The sequence below is a fragment of the Canis aureus genome, chromosome 37 (genome assembly GCF_053574225.1).
Source record: "Canis aureus isolate CA01 chromosome 37, VMU_Caureus_v.1.0, whole genome shotgun sequence".
Classification (NCBI taxonomy): Eukaryota; Metazoa; Chordata; class Mammalia; order Carnivora; family Canidae; genus Canis; species Canis aureus.
Genome location: NC_135647.1, coordinates 181,195 through 209,177, shown reverse-complemented (window position 1 = coordinate 209,177; position 27,983 = coordinate 181,195). Strand labels below are relative to the sequence as shown.

At 49.7% G+C, this 27,983-nt stretch overlaps 1 protein-coding gene, 1 long non-coding RNA gene and 1 pseudogene across 6 annotated transcripts; 2 read left to right on the top strand and 1 right to left on the bottom strand.

The window, feature by feature from the left end:
• Nucleotides 1-10: 10 nt before the first annotated feature.
• LOC144306371 (tripartite motif-containing protein 10-like) lies at nt 11-6,780 on the bottom strand. Of its 4 annotated transcripts, none has more exons than XM_077885801.1 (8): nt 6,524-6,780; nt 5,955-6,434; nt 4,871-4,966; nt 4,131-4,361; nt 3,570-3,688; nt 3,125-3,240; nt 1,783-1,815; nt 11-876 (listed from the first exon to the last, which is right to left on the bottom strand). In XM_077885801.1, exons 2-8 carry the CDS (start codon nt 6,372-6,374, stop codon nt 359-361), a joined length of 1,533 nt encoding a protein of 510 aa, XP_077741927.1. In that variant the 5' UTR covers nt 6,375-6,434; nt 6,524-6,780; the 3' UTR covers nt 11-358. The 4 variants fall into 4 exon arrangements, with proteins under 4 accessions (XP_077741927.1, XP_077741930.1, XP_077741928.1 ...); XM_077885804.1 differs by having other exon boundaries at nt 3,570-3,685; XM_077885802.1 differs by having other exon boundaries at nt 6,530-6,780.
• LOC144306373 (uncharacterized) lies at nt 2,340-4,071 on the top strand. The gene is made up of 3 exons (XR_013373434.1): nt 2,340-2,441; nt 3,245-3,476; nt 3,820-4,071. It is a non-coding gene; the product is annotated as an uncharacterized LOC144306373 (long non-coding RNA).
• A 3,175-nt stretch (nt 6,781-9,955) lies between the features above and the next one.
• Nucleotides 9,956-13,868, top strand: LOC144306444 (uncharacterized; annotated as a pseudogene). The gene is made up of 6 exons (XR_013373557.1): nt 9,956-10,030; nt 10,190-10,419; nt 11,157-11,179; nt 12,427-12,542; nt 12,833-12,865; nt 13,368-13,868. The product of XR_013373557.1 is annotated as an uncharacterized LOC144306444 (transcript).
• The last annotated feature ends 14,115 nt before the right edge of the window (nt 13,869-27,983 follow it).

The following is a 27,983-nucleotide window of genomic DNA, read 5'->3' as shown; positions in this document are numbered from 1 at the left end:
TTCTTGAAGGTACAAGTGAGTGAACTCTCATTTTTCTGGAAGAAGACATAATGAAGATAGGTGCCTTGCCTAAGGTCACACAGTTGGTGGGCCATAGGCTGGCCCTCTGGCTCCTAACCCAGGACGCTCATCTAGTGGCTGCTCCTGCTCCACTGGGGATGGTGGTGAGGATGCTGGCAGGCCCGCATCCCTGGACCCCCAGCCGTGCCCTGGTGGGCAGACCAGGGATCACCCCAGCTGGTCCTTGTCAAGTCCTGAGTGTGCTCTGTTTCTGTCCCTGCCCCCAGGTGGCACAGGGGGTGTGAGTCTGAGTAGCCCTCCTCCGAGCCAAGTACCTGCCTCAGGTGACTGCACCTTCTCAGGGGCTCAGGGAGAAGCTGGACCCTCGGCCCCAGAGCCCGAAGAAGGGAAAGACCTTTTGGGTGAAGGACGTTGTGAAGGTATAGATGGGCTCCTGGCTGACGGCGTTGACAAAGGTCACCCAGCCCACCTCGTAGTCGAGGGTCACACGCACCTGGCGGGGCTGCTCCTGCAGGGCCAGTCTCATGGGGAAGGAGCCCAGGGCAGAGACAAAGCCCCAGGCCAGCCTCACGGCCCACACGCCTTCCTCAGGCCTCAGCTTCAGCTCCCCCTTGCGCTTCACATCCTCTCGCACCACGCCCACCGTGCAGCTGCCCCCGTGGGCCAGGTCCACCATCACCATCCATGTGTGTCTCCCCTCTGTGAAGCCGCCGTGCGCCAGGACGCAGGTCGCCCGGTCGAAACGCTGGCTGTTGTCTGGTGAGTTCTGCCATTTGTAGGAGAACTGAGCCCGTCGGTGGTCCTCAGACAGGAGGAGCTTGGGGTGTGATGTCTGCGGGTCTAGGGAAATGGGAGCTGTGCAAAAACCGAGAGGGACATGGATGCCAGGAAGCCCGTGAGCCCTGTGTCTCGCACCTGCCAGTGACTGGCAGAGTCCGGGTGGCACAGCAGGACGGGTTCACCTGGGCACCTGCTAGGCATACCGGAGCTGACTCCATCTCAGACCACCCCAAACAGTCCGGGCCATTTGCGCTCACTGTGGACTGGTGCTCACGCTGCCTGCCACGGGATGCCTTAGCTCCCCCATGTCCCACTGTCAGCTCTGGGTGGTCACCCCAGGCCATACCTGCCTACTCTGGCTTGTGGCTGCCAACACCCGTCTTCCCCCCATGTCCGACCTGAGATGCCCTCCACTCCAAACCCCATGGCTCGTTCACGGTCTGCTCCCTGCCAGCTGTCAGGCTTGTCTGCAGGTTATCCCCATTGCCTCTGTTGGGTTTTTTTTTGTTGTTTTTTTTTTTGCCTCTGTCGTTTTTAAAGTCATCGGGGTCATAACCTCAAAGGCCTCCATAAACCCCTGCATTGTGTGGCTGTTACTGTCCTTAGGCCAAGACACAAAGAAATCCACACATGCGCCCCGTCAGAGAAGCTCTTACAGCAGCGCTGGCTCCCAGAGAGGGGTCTTTGGCTGACCGTACCCTCCCATCCCTGAGAAACTCCACCTGAGGGGACTACAGTTCCCTAGGATCCCAACAGTGTGATCTAATCGCAGATCAAAGTTGCCTCCTCCAGGAAGCCCTTCCTGATGGACCCTGACCTGTTCTGACAACACCTTCACCCCGCCCATCATGTGCACATGATGGGGAGGAGGGCCTCTTGCCTGGTCAGGTGTGTATGGGTGGGGATGACACAGAGCCTGCCCCAGAGCCCTGAGAAGTTTGGATTTCTTGCTCCCGCGCACCCTGGCATAGGTAGGCTCACCTGGCTCATAGTCCAGCTCGAAGCAGAGTTTCTCTGTAAAGAGGATACAGAAAAGGATGAGACCTCCTCAGTCTTACAAAACGAAAAAACCTTTACTGATGAGAAAACTGATCCCTTGAAGGAAGGGACGGAGAGGGCAGAGCCAGGCCCTCCAGACAGGGGTTCTGGGCTTGAGCTTGTATCACTGTCCTGGGAACACCTGCAACACTCATGTCTGCTTCAGTGGCTGCCGTGCATCCCTGGGGCAGGCAGGTGGTGTCCTTGACCCCTGCTCGGCCTCAGGGATGTGCACTCTGTAACACGGAGACAGAACAAATGCTCCAGAAACTCTACCAGATGAATAGATTTCTTATCCTTCTTGGAAATAAGTCTTGGAACAAAGGTCAGCTTGGATGATAGTAAAATGACCTTCCATGCCGGACCGCGGGGGATACTTGCAGGACTGGGAGTGCATGGAGGCCTCTTCCGGGGCCACAGTTCTGTGGGTGGGCTCTTTAGAAATGACCCGGCACCATTCATGATGTCACAGTGTGTGCTGGCAGAGAGCCACTGCCTGACTCATTTCCTGGCATTCACAGCCTTTCCTACCACCAGCGGCTGTTCTAGGAAAGTGGGAAGAGCCCCTGCAGGGACCTCTCACCTGTAGCAGCAGACAGATGGTGAGAGAGAGAGAGAGAGAGAGAGAGAGAGAGAGAGAGAGAGAAGAGCGGAGGAAGGAGGGGAAGGGAAGGAGGGAGGGGGAGGGGGACGGAGGGGAGAGAGAGAGAGAGAGAGAGAGAGGAGAGAGGAGGGGCAAGGGGAGGAGGGAGGATGGGGCTTGGGGCTTGAGCTCTCCCAAGGGGAGAGGGGGAGGGAGAGGGAGAGAGCCAAGGAAAGTGAGAGAGGGAGGGGGAGGGAGAAGGACAAGGAGGAGGGGGAGGGGAGGGGAGAAGGAGGGGAAGAGACATAAGCTGCCACAAGGCCAAGAGAAATGCTGTTCCTGGTTATTAACATTGTTCATCATCAGAAATGTCATGTATTATAGGTGTATAATAGATTTTGTAGATTTTGTAAATCATTGAGAATGGCAAGTTTTGTAGATTTTGTAAATCGTTGAGAATGGCAAGTTTTGTTAATCATTAATTTTGATGTTCAATGTCAAGGGATCAGATTTATTTGTTTGATTATTTTTCATATCAGTTAAATATTTTCTGAAATCTTCGTCTTTATTCTCTCTTCACTTATCGCATGATCCTGACATCCGGATTTTATAAAGATGTAAAGGGAAGGAGGGAGTGGGAAGGGAACTAGCCCAAAGTCCCTGCAGCTTGGGCTGCTGTGCCCGGGGCACTGGACCTCTTACCCAGAAACGTCGTCACCTCCCTGCGCAGTGGCAGGACCCGCTGGGGGAAGTCCCGAATTCTCTGGCCCAGCTCCTGAGACACAGCCTCTGGCTTTCGGCACTTTCTGGTTTCACTCCTAGGGTACAGGAAGAGCAGGGTTTGGGAAGCCCCCCGCCCTTCGCAATGTCCCCAGACTCAGCTGGGCACAGAGGTCCCCGCTCCCACAGGCGGACATACTTCCTCTGGGATGGGCCCACCACCCACACCTGGTCCACTGCTGGCAGATATGGTTGGAGGGCATGAGGGGTTCAGGTGGACCATGAGCCTGGGTGTGACAATGCCATCGGCGTGTGGGCAGCGACATGTGCCAAGGTATGCGTGAGGATAGGCGTGTGGCTCACCTTATCAGAGTGCTTCTGACGCCCTAGGAGAAATGGGGGGAGCAGGAGTTCAGAGAACACAAACCTGGGGTTCCCATATGGGGTCCTGGAGTCCCAGAATTGTAGGGTTGGCAAGGCGTCCGGGATCATGGAGGCCAAGCCCTTTATTTCATGGTCCATGCAGTGAAGTGACTTGCACACCTGCTGGAGGCCAAGGCGCATCCCATGCGGGTCCCCCCACACCTCCATCCAGTGAACCACGAGTGGGCACCCCCCCACCCCATGTCACGCCGCCATTCCCAGGCCTTGCTGGGACCCTCATATCGTCCCTCCAGGGAAGGAGATGACATGCACCGGGAGAAGTGCCTGCCACTGGTGGCCCGTGATGCAGAATAGCATGCCTTGGAAATAGCTGGCAATGTTTTCAAAGTGCTACTTTGTACTGTATTTTTCCTTTGGACCCTCCCCAAACCCTGAGAGGTTGATAAGGACGGTGTCCTCCCTGTTTTATGGATGGTGGGAGGGACAGCCAGAGCCCAGGGACAGCGTGGCTGGGGGACCGTCCAGGAGGCAGGGACACGTGCGTGGAGGGGGCAGCTGGGACCGTGACGGTGCTGGAAGGGCGGGCAGGGCGGGCGGGGCTCACCATCAGCAGCTCCCTGGCGGGCCTCGCCAGCTTCTCCTCCAGCTCGGCCACCAGGGTGCTAAACCGGCAGATCTCCTCACTGACCAGGGCGTCAAAGACATCCCGTTGCTTCAGGATGTCGCCATCCAGCTTCTCCAGCTCAGCTAAAAGGACGCTCTGCTGCTCCTCCAGGAACTGACTCAGATGTGCAAACTCGAAAATCACTTTTTGTCTTTTGGTGGCCACCTGGCACTGTGGGGCAGGGTGGAGGCCAGGAGGGAGTTATGCCTCCTCCTCCCCCCTTCCTTCTGCCACCCCCCCGCCCTTGCCGGGCCCAGGTTCACGTCCTCCACGTTTCAGTGGAAAATCCGAGCCTCCAGCAGCCCCAGGTGCCCGGACAGAATGGCATCCCCTCCACCCACCAAGCTGCTTCTGGGGGCTGACTGCCCGGCGTGGCCCCAGCCCCTCTGTGGGAGCTTCCAGAAGCCTGTGGCTCAGGCCGGGAGCTGCCCAGGAGACAGTGGGGACAGCACACCTCTTGTCTTGCACGAGGTTGCTTTAGGGGCACAAACACACTACACATTACAGTGACTTGGGGAGGAGGGAGACTTGTAGTGTCTGCTTCGCTGCAATACGGAGGCCAGAGACTGGCTTGAGGTCACAAAGCTGGTTACTGTGGGAGCCCAGGCACGACCTCAGAGTGACCTCTCAGCCCCACATGCTCCGCGGGGACATGGTCCAGGGAAGGGACAGCGACCTACTAGGAGGACTTGTATCCGCTGGTTTTCTCTCGACTGGATTCTTTGAATCTCCTCTCTCTCTCTTCTCAGACACTCAAGACACTTCTGTATTTGCTCCTGGAGGGACAGAGTAGGAAACAATGGCTTGTGCATGGGGGTCTCTGCCTCTGGGGTGGACAGCCCTGAGGACGGGACCCCTGCCCACGCTGACCGTGCCAGTCCTAACGTCCTGGCAGGCTGCTCTCCCCAACTCTCTTCCTTCCAGCTTTGCTCTCTGGAAACGCTGATCCCCTGAGCCCTGAGCCGTCCCCTCCGCCCAGGCCGGCACAAGCTGCTACTCAGTTTCCCACCCGCGCCCTGCTGTCTTCACGCTGAAGACCCTAATTAGATCTGTTTGGGCCATGTTTGGAGCCTGACACGCCCTTCTCTGAAAGCACCCCAACTTTCTGACATGTCTCAGAAGGCATGCGTGCAAACAGTCCTCTCTTGTGACAAGAATCTGTCAGGTTCCAGATGGGAGGAGAGGCTTACATAATATTAAAGTGGTCAATACACTGTTTTAAAAACTGTCCACTCTAGAAGAGTCAGGATCAGGGACAGATGCATGGAGGTCCACATAGGGGCATCCAGAGATACCTGCCCTCACCGTCAAATGCTAGTGAACTAACATGTCCAGACAGACCCCACTTGTATCACAGCGCAGTGAGTACATGACTAAGAGGAGCACGTGGCTGATGATAGACACAATTGCACATTATGTTTCCCCTCCGTGATTTTGAACGCTGAAGTATCCACAAACACGAGCACACACACGCTCCCCACCCCATGACACCAAATGCACACAACTGGGTGAACGTCCATGCACACTCCCTGCTGTTTGTGCAGTCCACCCCCAGACATGACTCCAACATCCTCAGACCCCTGACCCACTGTGGTCACTCAACCATTCCACACCCTGCTGAGCTTCTGTATGTGCTGGCCATCTGTGAGCAACACGGAGAGCCCTGAGCATACATGCGGTCCCCACCCCTGGGTCGGCTGCCTGAGGAGAGGCAGGAAGGAGGGCGTGCCTGCGCCCAGGGACCCCCAGTGGCCCGTGTCCTACCCTGTAGGGCCCTGCTGCCTCGTCCAGGAAGCGCACGGTGTGGGCCTGGTGCTCCTGGGCCTCCCGGCACACCACACACAACTGCGCCTCATCGTCCTCACAGAAGAAGTAGATCTTCTCCCCATGCTCCTGGCAGACGTCCTCCTGGTCTGAGCCCAGCGTGGACACCAGCGTAAGGCGCTCAATATTCTCCACCACGCTGGCCAGCTGCCAGTTGGGCCGGAAGCCCCCCAGGCGGAAAGGCTCCTTGCATAGGGGGCAGTGGAGGGGCTCGTTGGGGTCAGGGCCCGGGATCTCACAGTAGCGGGTGAGGCAGGCCCGGCAGTAGTTGTGGCCGCAGTCAACGGTTACTGGCTCCCTTAGCGTGCCCTGGCAGATGGGGCAGCTGACTTCGTCGGCCAGGCTGCTCACAGATGCCATGGTACCACCTGGCCCGGGAGGTCCTCACGGCCAGCGTCAGTGCGTGGCTGAGGGGCAGGGCTGGGGGAGAGGATACACAAACATGTGTGCACACACCCAGGCACGAGCACGTCTTAAATGCACATGCCTGTGGTCGTGCACACACTCACACTCACACTTGCACACCAGGGTTCTTCTGTCCTCCTCCCTCAGGAACATGTGCACGCTGTCTGGGAGGGAGATGGGGCCACAGCATACCCACACGATGTGGCTACTCTCTGGGCGGCTGCGTGTGTCTTCCTGTCCATCCGTCCGTCCGCAGACATGCATTGGGAAGGACGGGGCAGTATCTCAGCCGCGCACCGTTGAGGACATGGACCTTCCTCTGGATGGGAGGGACAGTGGGTTGGGGAGCAGAGCCGCCACCCTGGCCCCCCTGCAGCTGCCGGCTGTGCGGGCAGATTGCAGGTATCAGCAGGCCCAGGGCTGGCGGGTCTGCAGGTAGGGCAGCGTGCACTCCCAGATAAGGTGCCTGTGCTCAAAGGCATGGGCAGGCGGCCACTCCATGTGGATGCTGGGTGGGGGCAGACACACACTTGCACTCAGGTCTGAGCATCCTAGCCCTGTTGTCAAACAGAAACACAACGTGAGCCCTGGATTCAGCTGAAGTTTGCTGGTAACTATATTTTACTAAATGAAGTTCATTATCATAGTTTATTTAGCCCCCCAAATTATCACATCACCATGTGCTCAGTCTAGGAATGCATCATGAAACATTTTGCATTTGTCCTAATGGTGCTATGTCTTTGAGATCTCAGCAGGAACCAGCCATGGGCCCTTGTTTGGCCCATGAAGGTCAGGTGGGGGGGTGGGGGGGTGGGTACAAAGAGGGTACACCGAACCACAGAGGTGAAGAGGTGGTGAAACCATGCAGCACTGATCGCTGGGTGCAGGACTGGGTGTTTGGCTTGTCCACAGATGCAGGGACAGGAATAGGACTGTGGCTGTGGGGTCTTCCGTGGGCATGGGGTCAGTGTGGGGAGAGCACAGGGCATGGGGACAGCATAGGGCTGGGAAGCTCAGAGACTCCTCTCCACCCTAGAGCTAGCTAGCCTCACTCTCTGGCCCTTCACATGCCTTCATCTGGAAAATGAACATCGTCCTAACTGTTCTAAAGGGTTCTTGCCAGATTGGCTGTAATAATATGAAAATACTAAGTTCTCCTAAATATGCTTATTCTACCCTTGATCTTTTGGGCTGAGTTTTCTACATTTCATTAACAGAAATCATTTGTATTATAATTTCTTGCCTTCTCCCACCTGAGGTTAAAGACTGAAATTAAAGTGCAGCGTGACCCAGCATCACCCTGTTTCTGTTTGGGGTTCAGGAGGCTGGGCCAGGCAGGTGGGGTGAGCCCCATAGGGAGGCAGAGGAGGGGCCCTGGGGCGCCTCCCATGGCAGTCTGGACTTTGCCGCCGCAGGCACAGCTCACACCTTATAATCAGAGCTCCTGGCTCCCACCTGCTCCTTGCTCTCCGAACGCTCTCCACCCCACAGTGGTCACAGGAAGTGTTCCAGGAAAATCCACTTCCCTGTGACTTCATGGCACGCTGGGGGCCATGAAGTCCACCCTAGGGACCAGAAGGACATGGAGGAGTGGCGGATGGGCTGACCAGGCCACTGCTGGGAAGTGCTAGGTAATGGGAGCCATCCTGGAGTTTGAACCTACTCAGCTGAAGTGTGGTGGTCCTGGCTCAGCTCGGGCTCGGGAAATGTTAAGAGGTAGAGCTGGGTGGCATCCCCACTGGGACTTTCCTGTTGTCTTCTCTCTCAGCTACCCATGATGTTCCCTCCATGACTCACGCCAAAGTGAATGAGTTCAGGGAGAGAGGACTTCCATGGCCAGAGGCAGAGGCCTCCCTGGACAGGCTGGGGAGGTACCATGATGCTTTCCAGCCCTTCCCGCCAGGAGACCCCTCAGGGATGCAGTAATTGCCCTCTGTGGACATGCCCTCTGCTGGCCGTGCCTCCTCCTGCCCTCCCAGATGGGGGCCCAGCCATCCTGCGAGGTCCTGCTTTGTCCATGCTGCAAGAACCAGGAGCGCCCAAAGACACCCATGGTGCCAGTGCCACTGGGCCTGCTTGGAGACACATACTATGAGGAACATGGAGAGAAGATTTACTTCTTCTGTGAGACCGACACATAGCTCCTCTGTGTGCTCTTTTGGGAGGGTCCTGACCACCATGGCCACACCAAGGGGGTCCTGGACGCAGCCATTCAGCCCTACTAGGTAAGGAGCAAGGCTTCCCCTTGGGCCTGCATGGGTGGACTGTGTGCTGTCATCCACAGTGAAGGGAATGGGCCAAGGGTCTGGATGATGGGGAGCTGGACATGGCCTTTCTGTGCTTGGGGACACCATCCCCCCAGTCCTGGCCTCCTTCTCTTTTGGAGGTTTTCTTTTTTTTTTAACTTTTTAATTTTTTTTTTAAGATTTTATTTATTTATTCATGAGAGACACACACAGAGAGAGAGGCAGAGACAGAGGCAGAGGGAAAAGCAGGCTCCATGCAGAGAGCCCAATGTGGGACTTGATCCTGGGGTTATGGGGTCATGATCTGAGCCAAAGGCAGATGCTCGACCGCTGAGCCACTCCAGCATCCCTCTTTTGGGGGTTTTCTTATCAGACTCCGGGGAAGCTTGTTTCTGGCACTTTTGCCCATTGGGAAAGATATTCTCTTCACTTCCCTACTTCTGCCCAAGGGCATCTGGGCCAAGGTTGTGGAGTCCCAGTCCCACATCACAGCTGGATGTGGTTCTTTTTTTATTTTTATTTTTATTTTATTTTTTTATTTTTTGGATGTGGTTCTGATACACCGTCCACAACCATCTTATCAGCCACCTTACAGAGCAGAGAACAGGTCTGGGAACGTGACTACTGCCAAGGCCACAGAGCCGAGGTCATGATGACATGGCTAGAGCCTGGGTCTCTCTCTCTCTCTCTCTCTCTCTCTAAGATTTATTTATTTTAGAGAGAGAGTGAACAGGAAGAGGCAGAGACAGAGAATCCCAAGCAGACTCCCCGCTAAGCTCAGAGCCCAACGTGGGCTCAATCCCATGACCTTGAGATCACAACCTGAGCCAAAATCAAGAGTCAGATGCTTAAGTGACAAAGCCACCCAGGCGCCCCTAGGACCTGGGTCTCTTGACCTGGGCCGCTGTTCCCATCCCAGTCTGTTTGCTGGGAAGCACTGCCTTCAGATGGGAAGTTCTCTGGTCTAGTCCTGATCTGAGGCCGGCCCTGAGCACTGTGGGTGAGTGCTGTGGCTCTCTGGCTCACTGCCATCTCTATTTCTGAGCCACATGGCTACCCAGGAGAGACATTGCAGTAAGAGAATCCCTGGGGCACTGACCACAGGAGTAGAGTGTGGGACCAGGAAAAGACCTCCAGCGGTCTCTGCTCCCTTCAAAGTATGCCATGCAGAAGGCAACCTTGGGGGCTGAGAGCAGTGCCATGCTCTCCGTGACAGCTCTGACCACAGCTTTCTTTTGCTTCATGGCTCCCTGATTAGTGACCTGGCTTGAGGGAAGGGTGGCCTTGGAGATGAGGAAGGCTCTGCAGATGCACGGTGGCATTGTTACATGTCTAGGTCCAATGAGAGCGGAGCCCGCATTACGGGTGAGGTTATTCTGAGACCTGTCTGCCTCCACCTCAGTACGTGAGAGAGCTGGTTACTCCCTGTCTGAATAGTGAATATATAGGTGATCTTCCTGACACCAATTTCTTACACTATGACCAGCTTCTGGCCATGTCTGTCTGTCTGTCTACCCCTTACAGACTCAGATTGATGGCAAGAAGCGGTAGGTAGCAGCAATGTTCGAGATGCTGCGGCAGGAGCTGGTGGAGCAGCAGGATGTCCTGGTGGCCCAGCTTAGGGAGCTGGAGCTGCAGATCTGGCAGGAGAGAGAGATGAATACATCTCAGAGGTCTCTGAGGAGGTCACCAGGCTCAGAGCCAAGGCCAAGGAGCTGGAGAAGTGTCAGCAGCCGGCGAGTGCCCTGCTCCAGGTGAGACTGCCTACTGAGTCATGGGCTTGGGGAGGGTTTGCACAGGAGGGGACACCCCTGAGGGCCAGAAGATGCTGGGGAAAGGCAGGAGGGGGAAGCACAGGTTGTTTCTGGTGGGAAGAAAGTAGAGCAGTTGGGTTCCTTTGGCCCAGAGAGTTTACAGACACGCAGACCCAGGAAGGATGGATGGCCTGCTCACCCACTGTATCCACGTCAAGGACTTTGGAGTCAGAGGGCCTCGGGTTTGAGTGTGGCTCTCCCAGCCGTGTGACCTTGGTGAGCCTCGTGACCCCTACCCATGGGGGTAATCATAGCATGTCCCTCACGGAGCCGTTGCAGAGATGATAAGAGGCAATCATGCCAGGTGCATAGCGTGCTCCCTGGCTCACAGACAGAACTCTGTAAACAGCATCTGTTGTGATTCTCATCATCTAGTCGTGTTTCACATCAGTCTGGCTGCTAACTCACCACCTCCCACACACCAGCGGCAGAACACATTTCCAAGAGGAGGCTAAGACAGAGAAGCCAGCTTATGTGACCTGAGCAGAGTCCCAAGCTACTGTGGGAGTAGCTCAAGAGTACTCAAGAGTCCCTCACACTGTGAGGACAGTGTGATGAATAGGAAATTAGGCAGCCACAGCTCTGCAGGAGGAGCCTGTGAGTCCCTATGTTAGTGTGCAGAGTGTGCGGTGGGAAGGACAAGTGGATGCTGAGTGCATGTTCTGTTTCTTTTGTAGGATGTCAGAGTCAACCAGAGCAGGTAGGGCCTTCTCTACAGTCCTGCCTCCTTTATGCCAGGAGTGTGCCCTCTGTCCTTGTCACCTCTGCTCCACTGAACACGGAGCCTCAAGGAGAGGGCACCCTCTTCCCTGCCCCCACAGCAAGGCAAAATCATGTTCACACACACACACACACACACACACACAGAGCCTCCACTTAAATGTTTGTGGTCTAGAGTTCACTTTTAAACGGGTTGTTTGGTGCCAGGGATACATTTCCCCCTGCCCCCAGAGGTGAAGTTATAAACAATACTCATGTTTTTAGGCTGATGCAGGAACATCTGTTTGGTTCCTGAAATTATTGGTACCTGAATCAGTGTTGAACAGCAGGCGACATGTAGCTCCGAAGGGAGGTATCCTGCAGCGGGGAGACCAGCCTGTCCTTCTGGGAGCTTTCCCAACTGGGTGACCCATTTTCCACCAGTAAGGGCAGCAGCTGGTGTGGTGATGCTGGCCCCTTGGCCTTGTCCGCCTGAAGCCCCTGGTGCCTTCTCAGTGCTCAGCTTGGTCAGACACCCCAAGGTACTGAGCCCAGGGCGCCAGGCATCTCATGTGCCTTTCAAACAGGTTTAGAAGGGCGCCTGGGTGGCTTAGCGGTTGAGCGTCTGCCTTTGGCTCAGGGCGTGATCCTGGAGTCCCAGGATCGAGTCCCACATCAGGATCCTTGTATGGGGGCAGCCCTGGTGGCTCAGCAATTTAGCGCCGCCTTCAGCCCAGGGCCTGATCCTGGAGACCTGGGATTGAGTCCCACGTGGGGCTCCCTGCGTGGAGCCTGCTTCTCCCTCTGCCTGTGTCTCTGCCTCTCTCTCTGTCTCTCTGTCTCTCACGAATAAATAAATAAAATCTTTGGGAAAAAAAAAACTGGTTTAGAGACATAGATGTGGAGGGCTCTGAGGGTCTTCTGGTTGGATAGATCCAGAAGCTGAGCCTCGGTAGGGGGCTGTGCCTGGTCACAGTCACAGTCATGCTGCAAGAGAGGGGGGCAGAGGAGCAGGAACAGAACTGCCATGCGTGTCCTCTCATCTCTTCTCTCCCCATCCCCTTCCCTAGTAGTGAACAGCACCCCATTAGAACATTAAAACCTCCATTAAAACACCCCAGGTTGTTTTTTCCAGTGACACTACACTGTCCTCTAGAGGCAAGTGGGGTCATGACCTCTGCCCCTTGCGGCCTCCACAAACCCTGACTCTAATCCTGAAAATAAGATTAGGGACCTGGTTGTCCCTAGGTATGAGACAAAGACTTTTGTGAGTCCAGAGTTCATTTCTTCTGACCTTATCAAGAAAATCCGAGATCTGCACAGGAAGGTACTCCTCCTCCCAGAGATGCTGAGGACCTTCTCAGGTAACCACCGCCTGCTACTTTCCCTTATGCCTCCCCTCCCCTGCCTTTCCAGCCTGTCCAGGTGTCTTCCCTCCTGGAGCCTCCCTTGGGGATCCGGCTCTGCTGGGAGGACTGGCACCCAGCACAGCTTCTCTACCTCAGACAATCACTGTACTGAGTGTCCAGGCGGGTCTGGCAACTGTGGCAGAAGGCACAGAGCAGGTGCCCTGTCCTCACATGGGTCCAGGGCTGCCCTGGGGCACCTGTAAGAGATAACAAGTCACACATTGCTCTGTTTCTGCTTCCCTCAGAAAACCTGGCACATCATCTGGAGACAGACTCAGGTAAATGGCTGGGGGCTCAAGGATCCATTCTGCCTTCCATCTGTTAGTTCCCAGGCAGCAAACAGAGCCGTTACATACATGGGGTCTGCAGCCTGACTGCTGGGCTCTGTTCTAGTGCTGGCAGGTGATGAGACACTGGGCAAGCCAGGAAGGCTTTCCTTCCAGTTCTCACCTCTAAAATGGAAAATGCACCAGTGCCAACCCCATAAGTAGGCACGAGAGGAATGCATGGATACATGGAAGAGCTTAGTACAGTACCTGGCACCACAGTATGTGCTGATAGTGTTCTTGCTTGCACGGATATCATTTCCTCAAAGGTATTTATGCAGTTGTTGGTTTTGTGTGTGTTCTGCCCAGCATTGTGCCAGACTCTGCGGTCTTGAACAAATATTGTCTAATTTTTAAAAAATAGCATTTACTTTGAAGTTTGTACTTAGTTAAGAAACCATTTCCACAAATAGCAGCTCATTCTGCTTCTCCGACTTAATGACTTAACATGCAGAACCACGTGGGGATCTTGTTATAACGCAGATTGAGTCAGGGGGCTGCGAAGCGGTCAGACATCCTGCGTTTCCAACACATTCCAGCCAAGCGCCTGCCGCTGGCCCCCGAGCTGCCCTTTGGGAAGCAAGCCTGGCAGCACAGCAGCAGCGCCCAATGAACAGTGGGGCTCCGAGCACCAGGTGTGCCTTCGCCTGCAGGCACATTGCTCCCCTCCCGCTCTCCTCCTCCAGGGGCCGGTCGGTGCTCCGGACCCTCAGGCCGCCAGGACGGGCCTGGGCCTCCCCAAGGACAGAGGACAGGATGTTGGCCAGGTTCACTAGAGACCAGGAGAGGCCGCACAGCCCCCTGCATTCTGAGCATGCCCTGGAGGCTTGGGGCTTCCCCGGCTGCCCCTTGGGGCACCACCAGGGACAGGTGCAGGTGCAGGTGCAGGTGGGGGAGCAGGTGCAGCCAGGGTGGGGGCTGGGCTAGGCGGCTAGGGGGCGGCACCTGAGCTGGGACCCACTTCACAGGGCCTGAAGGGCCTCGCCCCAGCTGCCTCACTCTCGCCCTGCGGTGGCCTGGGACTCCGCTGTTGCCGCTCCCTTCCCCGCAGTCTCCCCTTCTTTGAGGTCTGGGAAGCAGATTCCTGCCCACCCGAGGGGCAAAAGGGGTATGTGCAAGGGGCGCTACAGCAGAGAGCTGCCCAGCTGACCACAGGAGACCCCCGGACTGCCCAGAACACAGGCAAGACCCAGAGCCAGCACGTATTTGAAAAACAGAACAAAACAGCACTGCCAGAAAAACTTCTACACCTTCAAAAATAGTTATCCTGGGGAAGAAGAGGACTTGGCTGGGCCCGCACTGATTCCGAATGGACCGCTGGTGTGCTGACATGCGCCTGGAGATGCTTCCTCTTGATGGTGCCTGCCTCTCCCTCCAGCCCTTTCTGACATGTGGGGCCTGTTTCCTTCTTATAGAGAATCCTAATAAAGTGGGGAACCCGCTGGACTTACGCGGGTCTTGTGTCTAGTGAACGCTGAAAGCTAGTGGGACCTCTGTGACCCCAGACGGTCACCCAGTCCTGTCCCGTTTACTCAGGAACCAGACTCTACTGTTCAATGAATGACATTGGTGTTCAGGTCTAACTATCCCCTCAGAGAGTTACTAATATTACCATTATTATTATTATTGGATGATGGGGTTTGTTTTGCTTCCTGTGCACTGACTTAGTGTTTTGGACAAGCCAGCTTTATTTATTTTTTATTTTTGGGTTGAGTATGAAATAGAAAAAACAAATGAACCTCTTATGCTGTATTTCCAAGCCTCTAGAATGACTAAATTTAGGGTGAGTGGCCCAGGTACTTTAGGGGTGTGGAAATGCAGATATGGAGGCTCCTGGACAAAGTTAAATTGCCATGTATAAAAAAGAAAATGGAGGACAGCCCAGGTAGCTCAGCGGTTTAGTGCCGCCTTCAGCCCAGGGCCTGATCCTGGAGATCCAGGATCGAGTCCCACATCAGGCTCCCTGCATGGAGCCTGCTTCTCCCTCTGCCTGTGTCTCTGTCTCTGTGTGTGTGTGTGTGTTTCTCATGAATAAACAACTAAAATCTTTTTGAAAAATAAAGCTAATAAAAAAGAAAGAAAATGGAATTTAAAAGCTTATGAAGAAGGTTTAGGCATAGCCAATGCCCAAATCTGAGGACTAGAAGCTGTCTGGAGGGAAATAATCCACTTGATGGCACTGCAGGGGCAATGTGAAAATCTTTGTGTTGCAGTGTTTGTGATGTCAAACCAGTTTTTATCTCAAGCATGGGAGCCTCAGCTCCATGTACCTGGGGGTCAAGCTTTCGTAAGCATAGCTGGTGTTGGGGAATGTGAGCATGCTGAGCTGTGTCTGCCTCAGGCCAGAGGCAAGAAGAGATTCCACAAAACAGATGCAAGGCTGTTGGCTTACGTGAGGGATTGTCATCTGCTAAAGGAGCCCCAAGATCAGAGGGGTCGCTGTGAGGACCCAGGTGGGGTCTGCAGGTGGAACAGTCCAAAGCCCAGAACTGATTACAGCAGGCCACCCATGAAGGGACTGTAGCCACCGCACTGGCTCTGGTCTACACGCTTTGCTTTGCATGTGGGCGGATCTCCCATCTATGGGCAGGCCTCCTGGTTTTATTGGTGCCCTTTATTTTCCCACTCCTTCCAACTCCTGTCTTTTCCTGGACTTCCAGGGCATGGGTCATCAGGCAGCAGCAGCCCAGGCAAGGTCTTCTTGTCTTATTCATACTTTCTCCTGTCTTTCCATCTCTCTTTCCCGTCCTCCTCACCTCATGGTCACTCCCCTCTAATGTTTCCAGATGCCCTTGGTTAAGACGTATCTCTGAACATATACGTAGTACTGGACGAGCTCTGCTTCTTTCTTTTTGTGACCCATGTGTCCCATGGTTTTTTTTTTTTTAAATTTTTATTTATTTATGATAGTCACAGAGAGAGAGAGGGAGAGGCAGAGACACAGGCAGAGGGAGAAGCAGGCTCCATGCACCGGGAGCCTGACGTGGGATTCGATCCCGGGTCTCCAGGATCGCGCCCTGGGCCAAAGGCAGGCGCTAAACCACTGCGCCACCCAGGGATCCCTCCCATGGTTTTTAAGATCTAGTCATACATCTGGTGCATGGCTTCTAACTGTTGAATAGTGTTCTCCAGAACATGTCAACCACGTTTCATTGTACGTTCTTTTGACCAAGAATATCTAGGTTACCTCTTCCTGCCTATGACATTGAGCAAAATCGATGAGGAATAGCCTCATGCTTTTTCCTTATGACTCATCTAAGACAGATGCCAGGAGGGGTGGCCGGCATCTGCACACTCCATTTCCTTAAGGACCAGCAGATTTCGCCCCCAGATGGCGTATCCATCTACCCTTCCACCAGAGGGGCATGGACATTCCTGCTTCCCGACCCCTCACACCAATTGTAGATATCTTCAGACTCACTCATCTCTGCAAATCTGATGACCGTAAAGTGACTCTCATTTTTGTAAGATTTATTTATTTATTTGAGACAGAGAGAGAGACAGAGAGAGAGAGAGAGAGAGAAAGAGGAGAGTTGGGTAGGAGGAGCAGAGGGAAAAGGAGTAGCAGACTCCCCACTGAGCATGGAGCCCAATTTGGGGCTTGATCCTGTGACCCTGAGATCACAACCTGAGATCACAAACCTGAGATCACAGCCTGAACCAAAATCAAGAGTTGGCCACTCAACCAACTGAGCCACCCAGGTGCCGCATGTGATGCTTCATTAAAAAACAATTTTTGTCTTTTTCCATCTGGGAGGTTATGCATCTCTTCTCAAATTTTCTATGTCTTCTCCCCATCTTTCAGTTTTTCATCTTCCTTTCATTTCCTTCCATGAATTTCTTACATATTCTACATATTAATGTCTTACTCATTTTAGGCTTGAAAATGTCCCTCATTTATTCACTTTAACAGTGGTGTTATTCATTCGATAGAAATCCTGGATTTTGATGATAAACTTAATAAACTTTTCACTTTGTGGTTTGTGTTTTTAGGATTCCTTTCACCACCACAGGACTGTCTGTGTGTGTTTATATGTATTGTCACCAGTTCTATAGATTTACTGTTCTCATGAATATCTGGTTTATCTGGAGTGAAGAAGACACCAACTCTACTTTACTCCATGTATCAAACCAGTTCTTCTGACTCCATCTACTGTCTGGTGGTAGTGCCTCTGCTACAACGGTTCCCTGATACTGGAGGACTTGTTTCTTCTTCTTTTTTTTTTTTTTTTTTTGGAGGACTTGTTTCTGATCTTCATCCTTTGTTGACTTAGCCCAGAACCAGCGTGCTATTTTTTTTTATTCCAATGGCCTCATAGTGCAATGTGATGTCTACTAGGACTGCTCTCCCCCATGTTAGCTTCCTTCTCAAATATATCTTAGTTATGAATTTAGGCTTCCATATAAATTTAGAATCAATTTTCCAGGTTCTTTTTTTTTTTTAAATCCTGGTGCTCTTTTAACTGAAATTACATTGGCATTGATTGTGATTTTTAAATTTTATTAAATTTTATTTTTTTCACTGATTGTGATTTTATTGAATTTGAGGACAGAGGGAAATTAGTTTGGAGAAGATGGACATCACCATCCTTTCCATAAACGTGTTATCTGTCTCAGGCTGTTTACATCTCTTTTTACACCTGTAGTGGGATTTTGAGATTTTTTTCAGAGAAGAGTTTGGTAACATGACATGCCCGTCCTTGGACCAGGCAATTTTCCCTCTAGACAAACATTCACATATGCGTATGATAGTTTGGCATAGCATAGTTTAAATCTCAGAAGCAGATAACAAACTGTGTTCATGTACAGTACTATGCAACAGTAGAGTGAATGCATCATAGCTACACAGATGGATAAATTTCACCCAACCCTGTTGCTCACCCAACCCTTGCCATGGTAGCTCCTTCTGGCTGGGAGGACAGGGAGGAGCACTAAATCATGTTCCCCAAAGATGAGAATTTGATGGACTTGAGTGGTGCATTACCTTGAACACCTTTAGATAGATCTGAAATACTTTATAAGAAAAAACAAAACTTGCTCTTCATAAAATTTGTACATTTTTGGGGGAGGCTATGATAGTTATAAGGCTTGCATTGCTATTATAAACGTTCCGTTTAAAAAATCACAATACGTATTGGTTATTACAGATATGAAGGAACAATATTGATTTTACTAATCTTGTTTTCAGCAACTTTACCAAATTCTTATTAATTCTAATAGTTTATTTATTTGTAGGGTTCCTTAGAAAGTTATTATTTTATTATCTGAAAATAACAGTTTTGACTCTTTCCTTCTCATCTATATAACTCTTCTGCCATTTCGCATCCTGCTGTGAGGGCCAACGCCTCCAGCATGCTGTTGAAGGGTGACGAATAGAATAAGGTCACTAACGGTCTCTTGGTTAGACACAATGACTATAGTGGATTTCTTGATAGAGAGCCTTCATCAAACTATTTCTAGTTTTCTTGCAGTTTTTCAAATAATGTTTGAATTTTAAGCTTTATCAAATACCCCATTTCATGTTTCAATGTAATCATTGTGATTTTTCTCTATTTGACCATGGCTGTGGTCATCTCACTGTCAGAGTTTCTGATTTAGACTATCGTTGCCTTTCTGATAAATTTACATGATAACAGTGTAGTTCACTGTTGAGGTGTTTCAGAATCACATATGGACTCTTTAATCTGCCCAAGACCCTTTTGGCTGAGCCACCACCATCTACCTCAGTGCTTTGCAAACCTTACATTTAAACACTGAGAGTTTTGTTCAAATGCAAGTTCTGACTCAGAAAGTATAGGCAGGGACTTGGGATTGTGCATTTCTGAAATTCTAGGGCGATGCTGGGGCTGCAACCAGCACTCTAAGGGCTTTACATGTTCTCACCCAGCAGACCCCACTGTGCACCTTCAAATCCCAAATTTCCAAGAAATGCTTTTGATTGGTTTGGTACAGATGTTTGTACCAGATTGCAAGTCACTCATCTGTGTGTGTCTGGTGACCATTGATAAGCACCTCAGGGCCGACATTGTGGCGGACAGTTCCTGGTACAGTTCATAGGCTTTTGGCTTGGTCATTATGAGTTCAAACCCTAGTTCCCCCAGAGGCAAGGTGCTTATTATCTTTAGATCTTAGTCTCACGTGAAGAAGAGATGGAAAAGCCTGTTCTATGGGACTTCACGTGGCTTAAATGGATTAACGTGTAATATGATTCTGGAACCCAATCCTAATGTGGGGTGTATGGGTTTTCCTGACAGTGCCACCAATTTTCTGGACACCAGCTGAGTGTACTGTAATTCAACTCAATTCTGACACCATCTGCACAGAGACAGCATCAGATTTCACAGGTTAAAGGCTCAGACCCACTAGACTGCCCTCCACTTCACATGCCATCCCAAACCCAGGCTGTCACTGGTGCTTCTTACCCACTGGCTATAAACCAGAAGTTCCCACGACCCTTTCCTTGGGCTCAATTAATTTTCTAGAGTGGCTCACAGAACACAGGAAACCCGTTGACTCACTAGATTACTGATTTATTGCAAAGGATAGTAAAGGATCTGAATCAACAGCCAGACAAAGAGATACATAAGGGAGGTCTTGAACAAAGGGATTTCTGTCTTCAAAGAAGCTTGAGGACCAGTATGGTGGTATGTGGAAGCATTCTGGTTCCCCAGCTGGAAGTTCTCTGAACTCCCCCTTCTTTTGAGTTTTTATGGAAGCCTCATTACATAGACACAACTGATTAAATCATTGGCCATCAGTGATTGATTCAACTTCAAGTCCCCTCCCCAGAAATCAGGGGGGTGGGGCTGAGTGTTTCAACCCTCTAATGGTGGTTGGATCCCCTGGTAAACAGCCTTCATCCTTAGGTGCTATCCTTAGGTGCTTAGTTGCCTTGTTAACATAAACCCAGTTGTGGAGGAAGGGGCCTGTTATAAATAAGACACCTTCATGGCTCTGAAGAGATTTCAGAACCTGAGGATGAGACTGAATATTGCAATAAAAGATGGTTCTGGAAATTCCAAGGTTTTAGGAGCTGTGAGCCAGGAACTGTGGACAAAGACCAAAAGTGTATGAGAAGTATATTTTGCTCCTCTGACCGACCAAATGCATATTTCTTATAAATCACAGTAACACAATGTGTAATGGGCTTGGTACAGAGCTTGGCATTTACTACGCAGTTAATGCTGGCATTTGACAGTGGTAACAGACTTGGGAAAAACTGTTGGGATGAGACCCTCTCAGGAGGCTCAGTGAGTGGTCTGCAGAGTGGGAATCAAACTGCTCTGTACCCTTTATATGCACCAAAAGGACCTATTTATTATTATTTTTAAATTTAAATTTTATTTTTTACTTAAGTTCAATTTTGTTAATATATAGTATATTCTCAGTTTCAGGGGGTAGAGTTTATTTTTTTTATTTTTGAAAGGATAGTGTTGGATCTAAAAGTTCAATATCTTTTATGCTGTTGATGCATTTGGATAGTGATTCTTTTTTTTTTTTTTTAAGATTTCATTTATTTGAGAGTGAGAAGGCACAAGGAGGGAGACGGGCAGAGGCAGAGGGAGAAACAGACTCCCTGCTGAGCAGGGAGTCCCATGTGGAGCTCAATCCAGGACCCTGGGATCATGAACTGAGCTGAAGGCAGACACCTAACTGACTGAGCCACCCAGGTGCCTCTAGATGTTGATGAAGTTGAGTATTTTCTGAAATGGACAGACAGGCAGGTTAAGGGAAGAAGACAGGGATTAATAAGGCAGTTTGGAGATCCCAGAACTCTTCCCTCTAAGGCAGATCCCAGGGCTGCACAGTAGGTGACATCCTTTCCTTCCCTTTTCAGTGCCTCTTATGTCTTCTACTCCTCATTGTCTCCACTGCTGCCACCCAAGAAGAAGCCATGGCAATTTCCCTTGGTCTTTGAGCTTTATAATTGGTCTATTTCCATTCTTGTCCAATAACAGTTCCTCCTCCACATAACAGCTGCAGTGATTTTCTTATTAATCAATCAATTAATTAATTAATCTGTATATTTTTTATTGGAGTTCAATTTGCCAACATATAGTATAACACCCAGTGCTTATCTCATCAAATGCCCCCCTCAGTGCCCATCACCCAGACACTCCATCTCCCCGCCCAACCCCCTTTCCACTACCCCCTGTTCATTTCCCAGAGTTAGGAGTCTCTCATGCTTTGTCACCCTCTCTGATTTTTCCAACTCATTTTCTCTCCTTTCCCTTTCCCTTTCACTATGAATATTTTTTATATTCCCTGTATGAGTGAAACCATATAATGATTGTCTTCCAATTGACTTACTTCACTCAGCATAATACCCTCCAGTTCCAACCATGTCAAAGCAAATGGTGGGTATTCATTGTTTCTAATGGCTGAGTAATATTCCACTGTGTGGATAATATACATCTTCTTTATCCATTTATCTTTTGATGGACACCGAGGTTCCTTCCACAGTTTGGCTATTGTGGACATTGCTACTATAAACATTGGAGTGCAGGTGTCTCGGCTTTTCACTGCATCTGTATCTTTGGGATAAATCACCAGTAGTGCCATTGCTGGGTTGTAGGGTAGCTCTATTTTTAACTTCTTGAGGAACCTCCACTCTGTTTTCCAGAGTGGCTGTACCAATTCACATTCTCACCAACAATGGAAGAGGATTCCCCTTTCTCCACATCCTCTCCAACATTTGTTTCCTGTCTTGTTAATTTTCATCATTCTCACAGGCGAGATGGTATCTCATTGTGTTTTGATTTGTATTTCCCTGATGGCAAGTGATGTGGAGCACTTTCTCATGTGCTTGTTGGCCATGTCTATGTCTTCCTCTATGAAATTTCTGTTCATGTCTTTTGCCCATTTCATGATTGGATTGTTTCTTTGCTGTTGAGTTTAATAAGTTCTTTATAGATCTTGGATACTAGCCCTTTATCTGATCTGTCACTTGCAAATATCTTTTCCCATTCCATAGGTTGTCTTTTAGTTTTGTTGACTGTTTCTTTTGCTGTGCAGAAGCTTTTTATCTTGATTAAGCCCCAATAATTCATTTTTGCTTTTGTTTCCCTTGCCTTCATAGATGTATCTTGCAAGACTGCTGTGGCCAAGTTCAAAAAGAGTGTTGCCTGTGTTCTCCTCAGGATTTTGATGGATTCTTGTCTCACATTTAGATCTTTCATCCATTTTGAGTTTATCTTTGTGTATGGTGTAAGAGAGTGGTCCGAGTTTCATTCTTCTGCCCGTGGCTGTCCAATTTCCCCAGCACCATTTATTGAAGAGACTGTCCTTTTTCCAGTGGATAGTCTTTCCTCCTTTATCGAATATTAGTTGACCATAGAGTTGAGGTTCATTTCTGGGTTCTCTGTTCTGTTCCATTGATCTATGTGTCTGTTTTTGTGTCAGTACCACACAATCTTGCTGACCACAGCTTTGTAGTACAACCTGAAATCTGGCATTGTGATGCCCCCGGCTCTGGTTTTCTTTTTCAATATTTCCCTGGCTATTCGGGGTGTTTTCTGATTCCACACAAATCTTAAGATTATTTGTTCCAACTCCCTGAAGAAAGTCCATGGTATTTTGATTGCATTGAATGTGTAAATTGCCCTGGCTTGCATAGACAATTTCACAATATTAATTCTTCCAATCCGTGAGCATGGATTACTTTTCCACTTCTTTGTGTCTTCCTCAATTTCTTTCAGAAGGGTTCTGTAGTTTTTAGAGTATACATCCTTTACCTCTTTGGTTAGGCTTATTCCTAGGTTTCTTATACTTTTGGGTGCAATTGTAAATGGGATTGACTCCTTAGTTTCTCTTTCTTCAGTCTCATTGTTAGTGTATAGAAATGCCACTGAGTTCTGGGCATTGATTTTGTATCCTGCCACATTGCCAAATTGCTGTATGAGTTCTAGCAATCTTGGGGTGGAGTATTTGGGTTTTCTATGTACAATATCATGGCATCTGCAAAGAGGGAGAGTTTTACTTCTTTGCCAATTTGAATGCATTTTTCTCCTTTTTGTTGCCTGATTGCTGAGACTAGGACTTCTAGTACTATGTTGAACAACAGTGGTGGGAGTGGACATCCCTGTCTTGTTCCTGATCTTAGGGGAAAGGCTCTCAGTTTTTCCCCCTTGAGAATGATATTCGCTGTGGGAAATTCATAGGTGGCTTTTAAGATATTGAGGAATGTCCCCTCTATCCCTACATTCTGAAGAGTTTTGATCAGGAATGGATGCTGTATTTTGTCAAATGCTTTCTCTGCATCTATTGAGAGGATCATATGGTTCTTGTTTTTTCTCTTGTTGATGTGATCCCTCAGGTTGATTGCTTTACGAGTGTTGAACCACCTTTGCATCCCGGGAATAAATCCCTCTTGGTCATGGTGAATAGGCTTCTTAATGTACTGTTGAATCCTATTGGTTAGTATCTTGGTGAGAATTTTTGCATCTGAGTTCATCAGGGATATTGGTCTATAATTCTCTTTTTTGGTGGGGTCTTTGTCAGTTTTTGGAATTAAGATGATGTTGGCCTCATAAAACGAGTTTGGAAGTATTCCATATCAGGGGTAGAGTTCAATAATTCATCAGTTGCATGTGAAACCCAGTGGTCATCATATCCCGTGCCTTCCTTCTTGCTCATACCCCAGGTACCCCATCCCCCCAACATCTCCTCTGCAGTGACCTTCAGTATGTTTCCTGGAGTTAAGAGTCTCTCATGGTTTGTCTCCTTCTCTGCTTTCACCTTGTTTTACTTTTCCCTCTCTTCCCCTATGATCATCTGCTTTGTTTCTTAAATTCCAGGAGTGAGATCATATGATATTTGTCTCTCTCTGACTTGTTTTGCTCAGCAAAATACCCTCCAGTTCCATCCACGTCGTTGCAAACGATAAGATTTCATTGTTTTGATGGCTGAGTGATATTCCATTGCTTGCGTGCGTGCATGTGTGTGTGCGCATGTGTGTGTTTGTCACATCTTTATCCATTCATCTGCTGAAAAAAAATACCCTACTTAGGAGCAGGGTCATCGCTACTTATCAATTCTTTCTGTGACATGTAATTGAAAAGTCTGTGGTCAAGGTGAAAGATCTGGGCAAGTCCAGTACAACACTCCAACAGAGACAATCGAAGCAGCGAGCTCAGCACAGCACCACCGGTGAACGAGGGAGGGGTGCCAGAGCCAGCCCAGCTTCCCTGCATCTCTGGGGCTGGTTTGTCCTGAACTCAAAGAGCATCACAGTGTCATGGCTGGAGGGTCAGAACAGGGAATTTTAAAAAATGTATTCAAATCCACAGAACAGCAAAACAAACAAACAAATAACCAAACAAACAGAGAAGCACTGTGTGGACTACCTTTAATTTGGAACTATGTGGCATCAGCAGTGAATATTATTTTGGTACATTCTCTCATCTCTACCCCCTTTAGAAAAAGGACACAGAGCTGATTATCTCCATGATGACAATAAAGCCATTGCCGCCAGTATCATTGTTCACAGTAGTCTCTTTGTCTAGGTATCCTGAGATTGGTTGGGTGACCCCAGGAACAAAAGTAACAGTGAGCGTGCAGTCAGGTGCCTGCTGGGGACATGAGGGCTCTTGCTCTGGGCTTGATCCAACCTTGGGAAATCCTCCCCTCTGCCTATGCCTAGGACATGCAGGATCCCTCCCACCTTTGAGACCTTGTGTCTTATCTTCTATCTTCATAGCAGTCCACCCACAGGCCCACAGAGTGGGCTTCCACCCTCCATAGCATCACCGTGCTCCTCATGGGGCTGAGGTCATGCTCATGCACGTTTTCCCAGGGCCTTGGCAAGGAAATGATCTCCTACCTCTGTGCTCAGTAGAAACCATAGGCTCTAGACACAGGGAGACTCTGTTCAAATCCTGGCTCACGTTTTACTTGTATGAGTTCAGGGAGGATTACTCAATCTCCCTAAACTTTGAGTCTGCTGGTCTGAAAACAGAACCAGTGCCTCTTTGGGATTGTTGTAAGGACTGGAGGAGACAATACACGTATAAGGTAAAGCACAGGGATTCCTCTCTCTGTGGGGAGAGTGCAGCTGCTCTCTACAGTGTGCTCTGCTGTGAGTCTCCTGCAGCACCTGCATGCCACACTGCTCCTCTGGTCGCCAAGCTTGTGCAGACTTTCCCTGCATTGATCAGCTTCAGGAACACCAGCTGGGGGTTCTATGATTATCTCAATTTGATGCCCTCTACCTAGAGACACCGTCACATCCTGCAGGTAAGGGCTCAATTCCACAGGACTGCACCACTGCCAATTCGGATGCTGATTGCAAGGCCACATTATCACCTGTACTTCTGGCTGACCAGCTATAGGTCAGAGGTTCCCATGGGGGCTCCCCGGGTTCGAGTCCTACATGGAGCCTGCTTCTCCTTCTGTGTCTCTGACTCTCTGTGTGTGTGTGTCTCATGGATAAATAAAATCTTCAAAAAAAAAATAGAAACTTAAAAAACAAAAACAAATCCTTACTTAAATAATGAGGACCAAAAAGGACGAAAATTTGAAAACTATCTTTAAAATTAGACAAGGCTGGGAACAATAGTTTGGGGAGTAAACTACAGATATGAAGAACTAAAGAGTGAGAAATAGGGTTAAATGTGGTGTTTAACATCAGAGTTTAATTCACGGATGAAGATTTTACAGAGAAGTGGGGGAATTTCCTGGAATGGCAAGAGTTGAAGGAAGAATGAATCTGGGCAAGAGGTTGAGATTTTGTGGAGAGTTTACGACAAGGGGTAATAGAGACTCCTGGCTGGCTCAGCGGTTGAGCGTCTGCCTTTGGTTTAGGGCATGATCCTTAGGTCCCAGGATTGAGTCCCCACATCGGGATTCTTGCATGGAGCCTGCTTCTCCCTCTGCCTGTGTCTCTGCCTCTCTCTGTGTCTCTCATGAATAAATAAGTAAAATCTTTTTTAAAAATGTGAAGGAAACACTGTAAAACTTCTAGAAGGTAATATAGGGGAATATTCCCATGACCATGGGGGAAAATTTCTTAAGTAAGACCAGTAAGTAAGTAAATGTATAAATAGAGCACTCACCACAGAGGCATAGATCAATAAATCCCGCAGCATTAAAGTTAAGAACTTCTGATTATCAAGTGGGGCAAGAGAGTGGAAGAGTAGGGTCCTCAACTCACCTGGCCCCACAAACTTACCTAGATAGCTTTCAAAACATCCTGAACACCTATGAATTCGACCTGAGATGTAAAGAGAGAACAGCTGGAACGCTACAGAGAGAAAACTTTTTGCTTCTAAGAAGGTAGGAAGGCAGAAAAATTAAAAAAAGAACTGAAGTGGGGGAGGGGCCCCATGAGGAACTGGGCTAAAGCAGAGCGGTGGGTGAGAGCCTCTGGACAGGAAAGCCCAGTCTTGGAGAAACGGGAAATTTATTTATTTATTTATTTAGAAGCAGGAACTTTAAAAATCCACACAGTTTTTCCAGACTGAAAGTGCTTAGCAGGGAAATCAGGCAGAATCACATGAGGGGCAGTGAAGTCTCCAGATTCCCAGAGTCACTCTAAGAGGTGAGGCTCCGAGGGAAAGTTCACTGCAAATCTCCGGGTGATATCAGTAAAGGGCTGGAGCACCACAGCCCTCAGGGCATCTGGGAGAAGCCCGCCAGTTAGCCTGGCTCTGCATCAGCCTTTACCCCAGAAGCTGGCAACAGATGGGAGATGGCTCTCCCCATTCCCTTCCCAGAGGCAGTCCCTGGGAGGGCGGGGCCAGTGGTACAGGGCCTTGGATCCAAGCGCGCAGAAGCACGAACTGCTGGCGATCCTGCGCTCCCTCAGGAACAGGCGGAAGAGGGGAGGGCACAAGACAGCGAGAACTCTCGGGCCCCTGGGAGCCCTCCAGCTGTGCAGATCAGCCCCGGCCCCAGGAGCATCTAGGTCAGTGCGGACTGGGAGACTGCATCAGTTACTAGTGGAGAGCTGCTTCTAGAGCTGGAATTCTGGCCGCAGGCATTGTTGTTTTTCCTCCTTTTTTCACCGGTGCCTGGGAGAGGCAGGCTGCCAGGGAACAGAGGAGTCACCGGGGTAAATAGATCCACTGAGCCTGGCACCCGGCAGGGGGCAGGACATCTCCCCCAGGCACACACACCTGAGAATCAGCACAGGAGACCCCTACACAAGAAGACCAGCTGGAAGAACAGGGGAATAGCACGTTCTTTTTTTTTTTTTTTTAATTTTTATTTATTTATGATAGTCATACAGAGAGAGAGAGAGAGAGAGAGAGAGAGAGAGGCAGAGACATAGGCAGAGGGAGAAGCAGGCTCCATGCACCGGGAGCCCGATGTGGGATTTGATCCTAGGTCTGGAGGATCACGCCCTGGGCCAAAGGCAGGCGCCAAACCGCTGCGCCACCCAGGGATCCCGGAATAGCAAGTTCTTGACAGGCAGCACTGGAAAGCTCCAAGACTGAGGGAAATAGTATATAGAACTAGAGGGTCCCCCCTTTTTTTTTTTCATTACAACTCGGTTTTATATCAGGCTAAAATTTTCCAATCTTTTTTATCTTTTGCCACCTTAACTACAATATTTTACCAACTCTTTGTTTTTAAGTTCTTTCCTTTTTGACTTTTATATTTCTACAATTACATGTTTTAGATAGATTTTTCACTTCTGGATTCTTTTCAATGATTCAATTTAATTTTGGTAGATATACAAGATATGGGTATTTGTTTTTTGTTTTTGTTTTTTCTGCCTTGTTTGTATTACAATGGTGGAAGTTAGTACCTTCTAACACATGATCAACATACACCTAGAACCAAGTGGAACACCGTGTTGGTTCATTCTGTGAGTTTATATTCTCTCTTCCTTCCCATTCTGCCTTCCTCTTTTACCTTATGTTTTTGTGGTCAATGATGGGCTTTATAAAAATATTGCTGGTTCAAACAGTCATCAGAAACCTCCCAAGACACAAAAGTCCAGGGCCAGATGGCTTCCCTGGGGAATTCTATCAAACGTTTAAAGAAGGAACCATACCTATTCTACTAAAGCTGTTCGGAAAGATAGAAAGAGATGGAGTACTTCCAAACTCATTCTATGAGGCCAGCA

Coding starts and splice junctions, on each gene's coding strand:
- LOC144306371 (XM_077885801.1), bottom strand. CDS start 6,374: ATGGCATCTGTGAGCAGCCTGGCCGACGAAGTCAGCTGCCCCATCTGC. Junction 4,967..5,954: donor AGGCAGCAGGGCCCTACAGG/GTAGGACACGGG, acceptor CTGTCCCTCCAG/GAGCAAATACAGAAGTGTCT. Junction 4,362..4,870: donor AGCGGATACAAGTCCTCCTA/GTAGGTCGCTGT, acceptor CCTGCCCCACAG/TGCCAGGTGGCCACCAAAAG.